Raw genomic sequence first — 18375 nt, forward strand, 5'->3', positions numbered from 1 at the left:
CAAAGAGCTTATAATCTTATAACATTAGATTATAATAAGGAGATGCTTAATATGATAATATTAGAATTTTAACGGGTCCGGGCAGACCCGTCACTCGGTCCGGATGCGGACCACGGTCCGCTGTTTGGTGATGCCCAGTTTAGAGGTTTGTTTCAGGTTGTATATGTTTCACAGAGCATACATTCTCAGCTGGACTAAACTGAAGTGTGCTGCTCAGCTATGTGTACCAGATCGCATGTTCATTGACCTTTTACTGCTTTGGATGCAAACAAGCAAACAAGCAAAACTGCTATTAAGCATTTAAATGAGTCACGTGATGCATTATAATGTTTGGGCAAAAAAGTGCATAATAAAGGCTAAATCCCAATTCCCATAAAACCACTAAATGCTAACTGTTTAACATGTCTACAGAAATCTTTGGTCATATCTGCTTTTGATCACCTCACAGCTTAAATTGAATCATGTCACTGTGACTCCTTACATGGTTCAACAGGATCCATCATTATCAGCCTTAGATTAGCAGCCTTAAAGTGTGCATGAGGATCTGAATCTAGTTGAACTGACAAAAGCCTGACTGTTGATCTGACTTGAATCACTTGCTTATCTTTTTAATTGTGATCAATTAGCCGTCGCTTCATCTTGACTTGAAGAGAGTGATGCTTTCGTGCTTTAGTCCACTCTGCTCTCTCACTCTGCTGCTTTCACACCTACTCTTACGACAAAGTCATGGCTTTTGGATGTAACTAGCTGAAGTGTGTTTCTGGCTCAAAACAGCATGAGCCATGTTCTGGATTACTTATGTATATGCCATTCAGCATCCCCGGAAAACAAGACCACTTTCCCTCATGTTGGAGATGAGTGAAATGTTTTTGCCCATTACACGCTAGTGTAACTAAACTAGCACCATCACCCGTGACTCCATAGCAGAAACCGACCACCAAGTTCTCAAAGGAACAAAAAAAAAAAACGCTGACCGTGTAAACAACAGCACAACTGATAACTGATTCACATCACTAACATTCAATGATGTGGTTTATTGGTGTAGCTCAAAGTAAAAGAATTTCAGAAACTGAAGAGACGTGGCTCAAATGAAGCTAAATCTGCACTTTTTCGATGAGTTTGGTCTGCAAAACAGAAGTGAATCAGTCGCAGTGAATGCAATTTCTAGCCTTTGGGGCAAAAATGAACCTACACAATACTTGCAAGCAGAGCTGAACCAAAGATGATGTGAAGAATTTATTTCTCCAGCAATTTCTGCACATTTAACAGTTAACGAGTGTGCTCATGCATGGGATAGGGAGGTAAATGACAAGCACAGCCCCATTCAGAGAGGTAAGCGAGCCTTCCAGTGCAGAAAGCGCTCCAAAATTGATAAGAACTCTAAGAGACAGACCGACACAAAGGCGTGAAATTAATCATTGTCAGTGGAAGCCCTGTGGAGTGCGTTGCGTATAAAAGAAAATGAGGTGGCGGGCAAATTACAGAGTTGCAGCGCTTTCCTGACACTCACGCACAAGGCAGCACTTCGGAAAAGGAAACAAGACAAACGCAACAGAGAAAGACAATACAATAAATGAAAAAAGTTAAGCGGCCTTGCAGTCGTCAAATCAAAGTGGTACCACGTGCCAAGACGAGAGATTAGAAGAAACATTTCTATTTCTATAACACTTTCCCTGTCTGACAAGTCGGTATGAAGCTGAAAATGGAGCAATGAACGTCTGGCCCAAGCAGCCATGCACCAAACTACCAGAATCTCAGCACCAACAAATAAGAGCCTCACAATCCAAAGCTACAATGGAGGAACCCTAGTCTACGTGTCTGAAGCTTAAAGGTCTCTACACTATGCACCATGTATGGATGAGAGGCCCGGGTCCCGGTTTTGAAGCTGCACAGAAAGAGAAGGTTTTTGTTTTTCTTCATCTCCCTACCTTGAGCTGGAGCAGCAAACTGCTCAGTTGGGGGTGACGCAGAGAGAGCACGAGGGACACGAAACTAAGAAGCCAACAGTCAATGAGAGTTGTCTTTACACTCTGGGTGTTTAAAGACGCCAATAAGATCGCTATAGATACCTATTCTTCACCAGACTGCCTGAGAAAGCCAGTATATATCCATCATAACACCTGAGTGAGCTAGCAAGTTTCATATCCTGTTCTGTTCTTGTTACTGAAAACACCAGCACCGACAGGCTGCGTGTGCTTCATCGCCAGCTGATGCTTGTACAGAATGGTTTGGAAAAGAAATATATAGAGATTTACTTTTAGACTGCAGCTGATGTGATTTTGTTCTGATTCCTGTGGTTTGTACCTGCTACTGCTTTACCTTAAAGACACTCAGTACATGGTGTTCTTTAGTCCCGAGAAGTTCTCTCTTTCCGGTAGAAGACAATTCTGTGCTCTTTCTGGGTGTTAGACTAGATTGTGCTGTGTAGGATGCAAACAAAGTGCACAGGAAGATGGTGGATTTAACTTGGATCACAGGACCGAAATGTAACACTGAGCTAAAGCAAGACAACACTGCTGTGGGTAAATAGATACAAACAGATCTCCAAAATTGTGGTGAATATTTTTAGCTGGACACACTGGCTTGGTTCCCATTGTACCAGGAAAAAGAAGACTAACCAAAATGAGCACAGGTTCTAAAGTTTGAGATGCCTTTGGTTGAAGTTTGTAATGCAGAAAAACTCTGACATACAGTGACCAGTGACTGAGGATTTCTTTCACGCAAGGATCATTACTGAAAGCTGAACAAAAATCGAACAGGTGTGCCAACAAAAATATTTAGCACATAATGATTGGCTAAGACCAAATTAAACTGTAGATTAACATAGAGTGTATTGTTTGGACTGATGGCATAGTCCATACCTGCCCCTGCTTCGTTGTTTTTTATCTTTTATGTCTGTATGCATGTTGCACATCGCGTTCCACTGCATGTCCCAACATGTAGCGGAATGACAATAAAGCTAACTTGAACTTAAGACGTAGATTTTGTTTCTGAAGAAACCTTGGTGAGACCCAAACGGCAATCTCGAGTCACTTGGCCAGTGAGCAATTACTGATGACCTTCCAGTAGATGTAAATGCAAATGGCATTTTAGTTACAGTTCCTGTTGAAACCCATCCAGCGTCACATTCTCCATTCATTCCCTTTTAACTTGTCATCTGTATGTGCCAATTTTCAATCATTTAAAAAGGCCGCATTTTCTAATTTTAGCCTAATTGCCCTCCTGGTGTTGGTATAAATTCATTCTACTAATTAAGGCGATGTATCAAACGTTTTCATACTCCAAGTCTGATTTATACAGCTGCTGCCATGGACGTCCATTCACCAGTTTATTAGGAACACCTGTTCGTTCCATTATTCAATCAGCAGCAGCGCGATGCACGAAAAATCATGCACACAGCCTTCAAGAGCTGCAGTTCAAATTCACATCAAATATCAGAACAGGGAAAGACTCTGAGCTGAGGGACGCTAACGTCGGCTCTTTGCGGAAAACATCGGACACCCATGGTCTAGGGTTTACATGGAAGATAATGGGGATATGGAACTCTAATTGCAGGTTCACTGAAAAAGGACTGAGGAAACAACATTTGCTATACACAGTCTGAATCCATGGACCAAAATGACCTTGTGTCTAGAGAGCCAGGGGCGGTTCTAGGATTTCATCTTTAGGGGGGCTTAGCCTTCAGTGAGAATTTAAAACAAGAAGAGTTTTATATTACGTATTATATGACTACATAGTAAGCCAAAAGTTATGGTATTATTTAAAATGGCAAAAGTGAACACCAAAATTTTATGCATGATGTAATGATGCCAGTCCTGAATCAAATCAGTTCATGTATGTGTGCATTCTCTACTAACAGTGTGTCCAATGAATGCAGTCATTAATAAAAAATATTCACAAGACAAAGTCCAATCAATAAATGTTATTTTTTTTTAGTATTGAATGGATTGTTTTATTTTGTTTGTGCTACAACTTTGGTAATAAGAATAGTGAAATTTCACTGCTTTTGGTTGCCGTCTTTCCGCCGATTAAGGTTTTAGATAAACGCCTCTGGCTCTGACTGACGTTCCCGCTGCACGTGCCTGTGCTTCTCCGTTCAAATAAAGCAGACAGCTGATGATGCACTTTTGAAAGACTACGACGCACGCGCGTAAAATCAAAATAAACAAATCGCTCGTATGAAACTGTTAAGATTTTCTTTCCCATCGACGATATGTCCTGCATTTTAACCTAATTTTTATTGGTTTATTTATGAAAGTAAAAATGATACTTTTAGTTTTAGGGTGGATGAGATCACACACTTGGAGCCACCCAAAAAATGGCCTAGAACCGCCCCTGCTGAGAGCTCCTATTCAGTAATACCACAATGTTCCTATAGTTGTTTGCTTGGACACAAAATCAGCAACATGTTTATAGTGGAATGGCACACCTTCATACCTACACTTGTGTTGTGTATACTGGCCAGGACATCCATATGTGGGGTTCTTCCACAACATGTTGCCACAAAATCAGAAACAATTGTCTAAAATATCTTTGTATGCTGTAGTTAAGATTTCCCTTCAATACAACCAAGAGGAAATAATTAAAACCTGTTCCAGCATGAAAATCAAATGTACAAATCCAGCTCAATGAAGCCATGACTTGCTAAAATCTGTATGGAAAAACTCCCATTTCCTGAACAGAGCCCTAACCTCAATCCCACTGAACTGAGATAAACTGGAACACCGACTACGCCCGAGACCTTAAAACCCAACATGATCTCACGAATGCTCTTGTGGCTAAAAGGGGAAATCCCCACAGCCATGCTCCAAAATCTATGGGAACGCCTTAATAGGAGAGTAGAAGGTGTTATAGCATCAAAGGGCTCTAAACTAAGGCTCAACAAGTAGCATGGGACTCCACAAACTTCTGGAAAGTGTACAATCTGTAGCTCACGTTTTTACAGAACTGCTACTCAGCAACTCTGAAGCACAGCTTTAACAAACAAATTTGTCTGTTCAGTCCGATTTGGTTGAGCAGTCTGATTTACAAATGCAGAGAAATAATCAGGCCTTTAAACCTTAACACACACACACACACAGTATGGCAATAGACAGCTTGATGATGAGCACGGTGAAAATGCATTACGTTTAAATTACTCACAACAGCTTGGTCTTGATTTTAACGATCTTCTGGTTGAACTGCTGTGCTTGTTTGATCAAGCCGAGGGACTCCAGGGTGTCGGGGTCGAGCCTCTCTTTCAGGACGGCATCGGAAACGCAACACTGGGAGGGTGGGAGACATAGTTAGTGAACGGTAGTATGCACAACAGAATATCTAAAATCACAGAGTCGCTTGTAGTGTCGGATGCAAAGCTGCACAATTGTCACATTCAATATATCTGCAAGAAAAATAGACCTGAAGAAGCAATAAAATTAGACGTTGCATATGGGCACTCTGCTTTGGGTAATTTGCAGCCATTTTACAGAGTGACAGCCTTAAGTCTCATTCACCTAAGAGCAAGAATTAGCCGGTCATGTTGGAAATCTGTTCTGGCTGCAGACTTTGTTCAAAAATCTCCTTTAAACGTTTGATTTTCTTTCGCTAACCATTTTGCGTGTAATTAGGATGTAATTGTATTGACTCCAGGGAAAAACAGATACTTAAGGCGTTGAGAGATACGTTTTACTGGACAGAATTCAGGTCAAACCACAGTCCCATATATCATAGCTAATCCGAGAGTTCTGTATGCACCGCAGGGGAAATTATTTATCACAAGGGGGCAGCTGCAAGCTTCAAGGTGTTTTGCAGAACTTGGGAGAGGTAGAAGCATGTTTAAAGGGAGGATTTTGCATCGCGGACAGAGCAACGCTGCCACACAGTGGTGATCACTAGCATATGAAGCAGGATGCAGTGCTGCACTGCAGTCATAAAGGCAGCAGTGACAGAGGAAACGACACTTACCAAACACGCTCCCACCAGCTGAGTAAAATGGTCTCGTTTGTGCTTCTCCTCCAAAGATCCGGTCTCGATATCTGCAAACAGACGAGGAGAATTGGGTTTAAAATAACCACGATATTAGAAGTACAGCCAAGATTCTCTTCAAGTTGGGTGGAGTCGGACCTCACTCGGCTCCTCCTGCCTGGCCAAGTCTTACCATAAGCCAGAAAACGAGTTGAACTTTAATGCTGACTGTCTCATGGGTTAGAATAAGGGTTAGGGGTAAGAGTAACTGTTAGATCAGGTCCAGCACCACTCCCCTGGACTTCTGCACTATGATGTGCGTATATTGTTATACAGTCCGTCCCAGTCACTGTGAACTAACGAACCCAAACTGAACCCTTATAAGCATTGGAAAGAGCACATTTTCATACGTGAAGAGATCAGTGGTTATTGATGTCAGAAAGGTGGCTACAAATTTTTTATTTTTTTTTTAGGATTTTCTTCCATCGATGGAAGTTATATTCATTACTGACTCATTATGATTGTTATTTTTATTTGCATGACGTTTAGCTCTTATTCAGCACAGCTAAGGGTTTACATAATCTCCACCAAAATCATCCTGTTGCTACTACAAATAGACCAAAGAACATTATCAAGCCTAAACACTGTCAGAGTGGAGATCAGGGGACCTCATGAGGTTCCAATAAAACCATAGGAGAATTTAAACATTTACGGCATTTGTCAGGCAGCATTATACAGAGCAACTTACATTTAACTCATTTACGCAATTGGGCAGTTGAGGGTTAAAGGTGGGGTCTCTGTTGTTTGAGAAAGCTTCAGAAAACTGCGTTGGGCCACCAAACAAAAACAAAAAACAATCGTGTAGCCAATGAGCAGAAAGGGGCGCGTCTTGTCATTATGCGGTGGAAAAAGTGTTCAGTGCGCATGTGTGACATTAGCAGAAAGAGGTTTTAGCATTGACATGGAGGATAAAAACAAAGATAGAAAGCGAAGAAAGGCTTACGATAAGGCAAGAAGTAGGACGTGTTAATATAGGATCAGATTTCCAGCGCTGAAGAGGACTGAACTTCTTCTGCATGAAACTGAGATAAACCTTTCATGGTACAACACACAGTACTACAAAAACACATTTGTATTACACTATAGTATTACTCAGAGTTCATTTATTGATAAAAATATACCCTCAGCCAGCTGCCCCAGCAGGTGCCGCCATAATACTTGTCTGGGCTATACTTGTCTGGTGTATGTGTAGGCGGAGCTATCAAAACAGGGGTTACACCCATTTGGGTTAGGGGCGTGTTTGTTTTGGTGATTTCAAATGTCAACATTGGCTTTCAAACAACGGAGACCCCACCTTTAAGAGCCTTGCTCAGGGGCCCAGTGATGGTAGCCTGATGGTCCTGATTTAAACTCCAACACAACCGCTAAGCTACCACTTCCCATTTTAAAAACTGCGATTATTCTTCTATGCGACATGAAGCTTCACCAGCAGGTTTGGCTAGCAATAAGCAGCGGTCCATAAACAGTACTATTCAAATCTGATCATCACAGCAAAGCAGTTGTTTTAAAGTTTGCTAGAAACCAAGAAGATTAAGGTTCAGAGTCCTGCTCAAGGACACACCAGGGGCAGCTTGGCAGTGCTGGGCTTTGGAGTAACAACCTGCTGATAGAGAAGTGTAGTGCAACCCCAGACACCACTGACCTAAAACTGCTGAGATTTAGGATTAAATATTTCCTCCGAGAGGTCATATTAGCTTGAAAATAAAAAACAGGTCACCTTGTGTAGTTTATGGGACACACTAAAGGATAAAGCTGCTGACAAGTTTCTCTCCGTCAGTAAAACTTTTTTTTGATATCAACTGTGCTAATGGGCAGGAAAAAGACAAAAATACATGTTCAAGTGCTTTCAATTCTAAAACAATTGAAAAGAACATGAAAAGTAAAATATTCAAATGAGAAAATAAGAATTGTGTGCATGCATAACTTTATGAATTAATATCAAGATAAACCACCAGCATTACAAAAATACATTTGTTTTTCAACAAATAAAAATGTAATTAAATTCACAATATAGCAACGAATGAAGTTTGTTTTTTTTTATTTTGCTTTAATATTTAGCTTGTTTTTCTGGAAGCATTTTTTCCCCCCAACATTTCCTCAACCCAGGTATTCGAAATATTGCATACGTTATCTCAATAACATAAAACTAAATAACCAGGCTCACCTAGTACACAGAAAACATCAGCTAAAACAGAAGGCATTTCCTCCCTCAGCTCCTGAAACAGAAGAAAAATAAGAATTAGCTCGATCAGTAAAATTCAGGAGGTCATAGGCACGCAAGCACGTCATCATAAAGCAGTAGTTAGTCGCTCGGGTCACTAAGCTTTTCTTTCCTGATATGAAGCCTCAGCTCTGACGTCATCAACCAGCAACGACCTGAGGCGAAGCTACAGTCTGCGCTAAGATTATAGGGTGAAAAGAAAGCTAACCAGGACGTCAGAATGCCTTTGTGTTCGCAGCAATAACTGAAAGAGCGTAATGACGAACATTCACCATGGTTTAAAGCATTTCAGGGCCACATCAGTGACTCATTGGCTTCTGATGATGTGCATGTGGGGTGAAAAAAACTTGCTTGTTTGTAATAAAAGGCTGAATTTGGGCTCAACACTGACTGATGCACATGACGCTAATCCAAAAGAAAAGTGGAGGAGTGCATCGGCAGGAAGCAAATCGAAGCGAGTAATCCATCAGCGGCACATTTCAGCTTTGCTTAGCACGGAAGTTTCATCATCTCTGAGCAACTGTCACGGCGGCTGTGAAAGCAATCTGTGACGTGCTCGTGCTTCTCCGCGCCGCAGATGAAAGAAGCAACTGCAACAATCACGCACTCCAGATCGGATCTCTAAGTTTAAATGAGTGTGTGACACCTCTGCGACAAGCTATTTCACATCTTCCGTCTGTGAGTAAGGAACAGGGCGCTGACGCCGAACCTAATTTCAACCTACAGTATGATTTTTTTTTACTGAGTGAAGGATGTTCCCTTGCTCCCTGAAGTCAACTTTATTTCTTTGCACTTTTGCATCGCTGGAAATGGAACGAATGGTTTCTCTGGGGTGGAAAGTGTTTGTGTGCGTTTGTTACGGACGATTAGAGCGAAGCGTGATCGAGTTAGTGATACGGATTGGACGGGAGGTGTTGATTAATATCCTACGACGGCAGCTGTGACAGTAGCTCTTATTTCAGTTCACAGCTTCAGACACACAATAATAAACCACCAAAAATTTGTTAGAAAATGGGTCACAACTGACAGCCTTGTGTGTAAAGTCTCAGTATCAGCACTTTGTTTGATTTACTTTAGAAAAGAGAGAAAAGGACATACAGAAGCTGGTGAGAGAATGTGTTTCACTACTGCAACTGCTTTCACAGACGTTCCTAACCATTACATGTACCCACTGAAAACTGAGTCTTGCTCAATTAAATTGTAATCATGGGGAAATTGCTGCCATCTTCAACACTTCGGGGTGAGACCAGCGCGACACCGCTGTGTTGATCATTTTCTCTAACAGCGCTCTCGGCCCTGGGTTATTTCTTACCTGCCGGCCAGAATTATTACATGTTCACTACCTAGAGGGCTAGCAAGCTGATCGAGACGCACTCCAAGTTCCTAGATTGTAAAAGGAATTTCATTACTAATGCATTTATATAAGCTAGCATGTGTGTGTGTGTGTGTGTGTGTGTGTGTGTGTGTGTGTGTGTGCGGGTGTGTGTGTGTTGGGGGGATTTGAACGAATGAAGAAAAAACACTGGTTACACTACAAGCACTTGGTCTTCTTCTCAACCCATTTGTCTTCCCAGAGCCATAATTAACTTGTCCCATCTGTCCAGGCTTGTAATGTGCCCACGTTCTACACCGAGGGCAAGTTATTCGATGTGCTGCAATTTTCAAGGGTCACAATATAGTTATTATGAGCATTTCTCTGAAATCCCTTCGCTCCCAGCATTCCTGTGTAGATGGGGCTGCCGAGGTAGGCAGCACGGTTAGCCCTGAGAGAAACAAGAACATTTCTGACCTGCTTAAGTTAGCAAGACAAACATTACAGATCATGGTATTACAAAGGAGCATTATGAGACAGAATGTCAAACATACATGGAGGTTTATTTAAAAACATTAATTCATTTAAATAATTAAAAAAAAAAAAAAAGTCTGCCTTTACATGCCCATGAACTTTGATGACATCCCGTCTTTAATCCGTAGTGTTTAATGTGGAGTTGGTCCACACTTTGCAGCTATAACACCTTCAAACCTGCTGGGAAGGCTTTCCCCAACGTAAAGTGTGTGTTTATGGAAATATTCAACCATTCCTCTAGAAGCACATTCGCGAGTCTCCGCTCTAATTCATCCCAAAGGTGTCCTATTATGTTGAGGCCTGTCAAGTTCCTCCACACCAAACTCATGTCTTTATGGACCTTGCTTTGTGTGCTGGTGTGCAGTCATGTTAGAACAGGAAGGAGAGACACCCAAACTGTTCGCACAAATCTGGGAGCATGAAATTGTCCAAAATGTCTTGGTACGCTGAAGCATTAATAGTTCCTCTCACAGGAACTAAGGGTCCAAGCCTAATCCCAGTAAAACAACCCTACACCATAATCCTCCTCCACCAAACTTTACACTTGGCACAATATAGCACAAGTACAGTTCTTCTGGCAATTTTATACACCTGTGGCCATGGAAGTGATTGAAACACCTGCAATCATGTTTTCCACTTTTCATCACAGCACCTCATCTCCAAAGGAAGCTGTCTTTCATGCCGCTGGAGGACGCCAGCTCTCACTGGACGCTTTCTCGCTGCGAGTACGTGTGAAGTCTTCGCTGCTCCACAAGCCAGCCTTCCTCTACGGTTTTCTCTTCTGACTTGTTTCTGTATAAACATCCCTCGTGTTTATGTTTTTGGTTAGAAAAGCGGGATTTACGGATCAGGTTGAGTGCTTTGTCTGGGCTCTCTAGTGTGCGAGCGTTTGTGTACTGTACACAAAGCCATTAAAGTCATACAGCATGATCTGATCACACTAGAGGGATTCAGGAAGTCGTGTAGCGTGCACTTGGCTTAAGCGTCCCAACACTTTCAAGCTTCACTTCAGCACGAGGAGACCTGAGACTGTGAAAACGGAGCTCCAACATAAAACAGTCGTACTGTGGATCAGCAAATACAAAGACATTCTGTGCGACACTGAACACCGTAAACATCTCGGTTTTCTTGGTCTATGCCAATAAAGTGAGTGGACACCTTATAGACCAAAAGTCCCATCAAGAAGGAGGTAATCATGACCCTACATGTTGCTACTCACTCTAATGCTGGTTTTTTTTCATGTCTGAGTAAATCTTGCTCTTAAGCTTGGCTACGTTTTCCCATGGCTCAGTGAACGTCAGGAGATTTCCCCACGCTAGACACGGCTAAGTCCTAACAGATGGTCCAAACTTTAATAAGGCAGTCTTGAGTTCGCTCTAACGAGGTGCTGAGACTCACCGTAACATCAGCCAGAAGGCTGGCAGCCACGTCAACCTTCAGACCGCCGTGGATGACGTGCCAGCAGAGCTCGTACAGGGCCATCTGGAGATCTGCAGAGTGAAACCATAGTTAACAAAAACCTCGGGTTAACGGCGAAATACTGATGACAAAATGAAAGGGGGCTCATCTGAGCTTTTAAAACACTATTTTAAGCCTTCTAGGAATCTAGGTTACATGTCCTCCAAACCCTGGGGACAAGCTGCATCGTGGTGTGCACACAGTGCTGTGCGACAACTGCAGCAAACAAACGCAGATTGTTCTTCCCCTTAGTCGTTTAGCTGTTTATACGTTTTCTATTTCTGTTTTAAGATTTACAGATGTGTATATAAATAAATAAATCTTAACAAGAAACTGGATAAATAACATAAGTATAGTGTGTAATAAAAACCAGTCTCAATTAGTTTAATCTTTTTGTTTTGTTTTGTTTGTATTTAATTATAGTGCTGCACAAACTAAATTAAAAAAAAAACAAAGCCTTCGCATGCATTAAAGTTGTTTAAAACGACTGCTAATTAGGAATGACTAATCTATTAATGGGATCTGTTTTGGGGGAAAAATTCTAATCACAATAATGCCACTTTTTCGATGCTCTTCTTCAAGCAAAATAAAAACATCATGGGCTATCACCAAAGGAATATTTTTATTAATCCCCGTCAACACAAAGTTCAGCCTGATCCCAAATGACTCCCTGTTTACCACTCGTGCACATTACAGAGGGGAAAAGCCATGGTGTACATGGTGTACTTAAAAGGACAGCATCGTGTTACTAGTTACTTTCTTCAGCAGTGTGGCTCTAAACAGCAGAAACACACTTGCTTTCTGTCCTCTATGTTCTTCATCTTATCCTATATTTCTTGTGAGCTGACTGGTGTGTATTCACAGGCGTTCTCTTCCCCTCTCTCGCTCTCTACACAAAGTAGAAAACGAATAAAATGTAGAAATGTCTGAGATTCCCTTGGCTCGATCCATCAGGTGAACGAGGTGAGGTCTGTAAACGTACTTTGTGTTTCAAACAAACAACATCCTTGATCAGTGTCCCTAGAATCAAAACTAGTGTTTAGACCTGTCTCTTAGTGACTATACAGAGAGAGAGAGAGAGAGAGAGAGAGAGAGAGAGAGAGAGAGAGAGAGAGAGAGAGAGGAGGAGAAAGAGAGAAGCAGAGAGAGAGAGAAAGAGAGAGAAGCAGAGAGAGAATAGAGGAGAGAGAAAAGCAGAAAGAGAGAGAGGAAGGTGCAGAGAGAGAGAGAGAGAGGCAGAGAGAGTGAGAGAGGAGGAGAAAGAGAGAAGCAGAGAGAGAGAGAGAGAGAATAGAGGAGAGAGAAAAGCAGAAAGAGAGAGAGAGGAAGGTGCAGAAAGAGAGAGAGAGGAAGGTACAGAAAGAGAGAGAGAAAGGTGCAGAAAGAGAGAGGAAGGTGCAGAAAGAGAGAGAGAAAGGTGCAGAAAGAGAGAGAGAAAGGTGCAGAAAGAGAGAGAGGAAGGTGCAGAAAGAGAGAGAGGAAGGTGCAGAGAGAGAGAAAGGTGCAGAAAGAGAGAGAGGAAGGTGCAGAAAGAGAGAGAGAGGAAGGTGCAGAGAGAGAGAGAGAGAGAGAGAGAGAGAGAGGTGCAGAGAGAAGAGAGAGAGGTGCAGAGAGAAGAGAGAGAGAGATCTAGAGATGCACAGAGAGAAAAAGAAATTGGAATTAAAAAGGCTAAACTTTGTAGGTTCAAGTTTATTCATTTAGAAGAGAGGAGTTTGTGCTGGGAACTTCATGAAGGAGCGTTTTTACCAGTGTCGGCCCTTCAAGCTATGCTCACACTTACACTGCTTTCTCCGATCACGTTACTAATCACCAATGAGTGTTCCTGCTCCTGGTTGTCATGGTAATAAGGTTCATCAGTGGGTGGATTTAGCGTTTCAAATTAAGTTTTCTTGCCCCGAAAATAAAAAGCATTCTGTAGGACGTGGTGTTTGAATAAAAGCTTCACCACGGTATATAAGCATCATATCATACCAGATGTGAGCTCTTTGCCATGGAGGTCTCTGCAGTTAGCTAGCTAACTGTACAATTGATGCCGTGACAGTTGTACACTACAGTCTGAGTCACAGCCATGAATTCTCATTGTAGCGCCATCCACCAGGCGTGAGATTCGTCTGTGCGCCAGAGACGGACAAAACTCAGCCTGTATTATGAACGGTTCATCAGTAAGTAGCTCGGAATTTTATTTGGAAGAGCCTTGAATTCCGTTACATGGCAGTTAGTTCCAGTCTGCTAATTTGATTGGTCGAGCAGTGTTCAGAGAATGCCTATATTCCTTAAAACCACACAGAACCGCGTACATCACTCCGTCCGTCTCTGCTCTCCGCCATAAATGCCACTTCCTGGTTTAGACCGTTATTCTGTAATAGTGTTAGTGACCTCAGCAGTGGACACGGCCAAATGAACCATTTTCAGGAATAGAACTTTTGGCTATGAAACATGAACGCTAAATCAGACATAGGTGAAAAAGTAGAAGGGACGTTCATTTTACCCAAAGCACCTTTAACAGACTGAACAAATGGATAAACACTAGTTAGCCAGTGTTAATTTCTACATAAATGGGCAAAAATAGCAGAACATTTGGCCTCACTGTGCCCGAAATGCCACTTAATCACTGTTGCTAATGTGAGTGTTCTTCCAATTCACATATATTGATCCCATTTCTAATGTAAACTGTTGCTGTGATAACTGAGATGTTCACCTACACAGACACAGACACAATCCACAGAGGTATCTGTCCCTGTGAAAGCTGCGCTGTTAAACCAGATATGTAAGCTTAAGTGTCTAAACCGATTAGTGGCACAGAAAGATCCATCTTTCTCCCTACGCTTTTATCCTTCATATTTAAAGGGTAAAAGTTTCTTGAAGCTTCCACTTGTGAATGTTCTTTCAAGTTAGAACTGCATGATGTTTTCATGTACAAAATTCAGAATCCCGATTGTTTAAAAAAAAGGCACATGAACCACAAAAAGCACTGCATTCTTTAAAATTCAGGCAAAACTCCATTATGCATATGGCAAGACATTTTGACTCACCTTTAAGGAACGCTTCGTCGTCGGCTTTGCCTGCCAGGTCCCGACACAGCTGCAGGCTACAAGACGGGAGAAATAATGGAATAGGTTACATTGCTGCAGGTTCTGCTTGAGATGTACACAGGAGTAGATAGAGCCTGAGCATCCAGGATGAGCAGGTTTCATGTTCAGGCTGCTGAGCTACCCAGCGGATAAACAGATTGAAATATTTAAATCTAAATGTGCCTCAGTTTGGAACTAAAGCAGGCGCAACCTTAATTACAACAACTTTGTTTTTGACGACAACGCAAACATCACATCATACATGATCTTTACTCGTTCCAGCTAGCTCCCTATACACCACATAAGCTACTTTTTTTTTTATCCTGGTCAGTGAGGTTTCCAGTAAATTCTGGGACTGGAACAGCTGCCTGGTGGACTTGATGTTAAATAGTGTTTTAATTTTTTTTAGGGTTTCTCCATCCTGCTGCTACTGGGCTTGACTAGCTCAACATCATGCCAAGGTAGAGACGGTTTATGCTGCTTTCTTCCATACAGTATTGTTCTGTCCATCTTTTGGTTTAACGTGAGGTATATTGTGTATACATTGAACTTAGTTCTACATTGGCAGCTTTTTGACTCAGTGACAACTTTCCTCACACTCATTTATCTTTCAGCTCATTGCACTGAATTTTCTGGTCATAAATATGTTCTAAGGTACCTTTTCAATGTGGACTAGTTTGACATGGGGAGGTCATTTATACTGGAATATTTAATGTCTATATAAAAAGAGCCACTCTAAACATGCTCACTGTTTACTGTCGTCACTCCCTGTAATCAGATTTTTTTTTTTAAATAAACAAATAATTGTTTAAAGCACTAACCTAGTTTACAACTCAGATTTCTGGCCAATAAGATAAAGTCGATGTTCATAAAAGTGGTCAAAGGAGCAACACATCTCTGGATTTATGTAAGATACGGAGTTCCTAGCACAGGTTCTGCATACATACACTGATCAGCCAGAACATTAAAATCCAGGTAAGTGACACACAGAGTGAAAGAAACCATAATTCATCAGACCAGGCCACGGTTCACTGGTTGTCCTTCCTTGGGTCACTTTGGGTAGATAGTAACAACTACACATCAAGGAAACAACTACACATCAAGGAAACCCTCTCAAGACCTGCTGATGCTCTTACACAGTCATCTAGCCATTAAAACCTGGCTGATAAATTTCTATACACTTGCAGTTTTTCTTGCTTCCAGCAAATCAGCTTCAGCTTCATACAACTGACTGTTTCCTTGCTGATCAGGCTACACGTCATGGTCACTTGATCGTTTAACAACCTGCAGGCTAATAACAAGCCCTTTACAAAGCCCATAATAAAGCTCCAAACTATCAAGATGTACTCAGATGGGGTGTATTCAGAATTACATGAGAATGTGTGTGTGTGTGTGTGTGTGTGTGTGTGTGTGTGTGTGTGTGTGTGTTATTGGGAGAACAGTGGAACCATGGACCATGGAAACCGGTGGACATTCGGACATTACTCCTTATTTTCCAAGTTTTCGACGTTCGATTAAAAACCTTTTCATGAAATATTTCATGCTCGGGTTGTTTTGCGGTGGAAAATTCAAACCGGAAGTCAAGTAACACTATCGTGTGTTAGTCCTGTGTGTGGAAACATTTCCTTCCAGTGAATGAACATGAATGTGGAAGATTGACAGTTAAACCGACTTGACTTGTTTTAGTGCAACAAGATGGAGTCCCAACGAGCATCAGTGTGTGCGTTCATAATGACGTTTCACCTTTTCACACACACAAACTATCAGTTTTCTGTTCAACAAGCCAAGACAGCAGTCTGTTTGTACCGCCAAAACGTGCTGCTAGCACTAATGCTAATTGTTTTCTCTTCATTACTCCACTCACGTTTAAATTGTGCTTTAAAACAGCTCACAATTAAGACTTCTTAACCAAATAGCTGCCATATTTAGCATTTTGTTGCTATATGCGTGCGGTAACATGTAGATGTCGATGTCACGCGCTCCACTGGAACAAAATAAACGGTTATAACGGTCTGATTTGCCAAAAGCTAAGGATTTCGAGCAGCGAAATAAAGAGCTAATAAGAGATTGGGTCAATAATACGTGTAAAGAGAATCAACTACGGCTTTTAATTTTCGATAAAACCCGCTAACTCTAAAGTTTGCTCGTGTTGCAGCTCGTATCGAGGCGCTAAACTGTCTGTAGCCGTGAGACAGCTAATAGTAAAGCCTCACTATACAATACACACTCACTTTTAAACCGTCGTTTGAGTCGAAAGTTTCTTTCTAAAAGGTCGTTGTTTTGTTTTTGTTTTAGGCGTGAAATAACAGTTCTAAGCAGCGTGAAACACGAACCTTCGCATTTCGGCGATTTTTACAATTAGCGACGTTTTTTAAACAAACATCAGACTATCGTTAAGACAGAAACGTTTAACACGGTAAACGTTTCTCTATAAGAAAAGCACATTAGTCTAAAAGTACCTTCTGATTCGACGCGCTCATTAGTTAGCTAGTAACTGACGCTAGCTTCGTGTCGAGCTTTCAGGACGTTATTGTCGTTATTTTGGGCTTTGAGTCGCAGTAAAACGCAAACACAGATCTCACTATGTGCGCATTAGTTAAGTATAAGTTAGTTTTTGAGCCTATTAAAGTGTCTCGTGTCCGTAAACTGACCGCATTGCATCGTGCTAGCGATGCTAAAGCGGCTAACTAGTGCGACTGGATGGAATATAATGACAATGAAGGAACCGCAACAGTGCTGTTGAACACTTAACGGGCGCCGTGATGCACATTTAAACTGTTAAATCAGATAGATAAAAAGCGTTTCTATGTCGCTGTAGGTCTCAAGAGGAAAATTTGACTCACAACTCATTTTTTCCGGATTTTTCCCAATTTTTGATCCAATCAGTAGGGAGGATCAGCGCCGCCATCTTCCCCACTACACCACCACACTGTTGCCCGGATGTTCAGCACAACGCTCGGGGTCAAGGGGCGTTATTTTCCCCTACCCGTTTTCCGACGCATCCAGTCACCCGCGCTATGATTGGTTCACGAGTCATGCTAGCAAGAAGTACAAGGTTTCTGAATAGCTAACGGCTGCGCAGGCTTTAGTCAACGTCCAATCAGATTCTAGACGGCCTGGTCTGTCAGGTTACAGGTGTCAGGAGAAAAACACGTCAAATGACGTGAGTTCGGAGACTGGAGTTTGGCCCGTTCTAAAAATCCAGATACATCTGTGACGTGTTGTGTGTATGTCTGAAAAACGGAACTTTCTGACCCTAGTTTTATCTGCGTAACATCAGTCTCCAGATAAAACCCATAAAAAAAATTTTTGCCTTTATCACAAACGTTTTTATGATGTTTTAATGGTCCAAATAAAGACTTTTGTGTTATCTCAGTACCACGACAGAAAGTGTCCTGAGGGAATGACTATTGTTGGTGCTATATAGACCATATGATGGTTGTCTATAGTAACTCAAATAGCCACTATTTACAAATGTGGTGAGCAGAAAAGCATCTCAGAATGCACAACACATCAAACCTTGAGGCAGATGAGCTACATCAGATCACATCAGGTTCCACTCCTGTCAGACAGACACACACACACGCACGCACGCACGAAAATAATTGTTTATTAAAACAGCTTTAAAATGAATTAAAAGAGGCTTCGAGGCAGAGGAATTTGCCTCGATTATTTTTTGTAATCGAGTTACTCGAGGAATCGTTTACAAGGAAAAACATCTCCTGGTCCTGCACAAATATACATGAATCGATAAATATGAAAGCTACTTTTAT

The 18375-nt window shown here is 41.7% G+C and overlaps 1 protein-coding gene across 4 annotated transcripts in view; it reads right to left on the reverse strand.

The window, feature by feature from the left end:
- thoc2 (THO complex 2) overlaps positions 1–17597 on the reverse strand; it is a 71465-nt gene extending 53868 nt beyond the window's left edge. For 2 of the 4 annotated variants that reach the window (XR_007138233.1, XM_047802041.1), the window contains exons 1-6: positions 17446–17597; positions 14564–14619; positions 11469–11560; positions 8168–8219; positions 5944–6014; positions 5143–5264 (exon numbers count right to left, since the gene is read on the reverse strand). Coding sequence is in view for 3 of the 4 variants with exons in the window: in XM_047802041.1 (XP_047657997.1) it covers positions 5143–5264; positions 5944–6014; positions 8168–8219; positions 11469–11560; positions 14564–14619; positions 17446–17510 (458 nt within the window). In the remaining variant the exon portion in view is untranslated. The remainder of the gene's footprint in view (positions 1–5142; positions 5265–5943; positions 6015–8167; positions 8220–11468; positions 11561–14563; positions 14620–17445) is intronic. The other 2 variants (XM_047802040.1, XM_027154749.2) reach the window with 1 other exon arrangement.
- Positions 17598–18375: the final 778 nt, after the last annotated feature.

The sequence above is a fragment of the Tachysurus fulvidraco genome, chromosome 17, assembly GCF_022655615.1.
Source record: "Tachysurus fulvidraco isolate hzauxx_2018 chromosome 17, HZAU_PFXX_2.0, whole genome shotgun sequence".
NCBI lineage: Eukaryota > Metazoa > Chordata > Actinopteri > Siluriformes > Bagridae > Tachysurus > Tachysurus fulvidraco.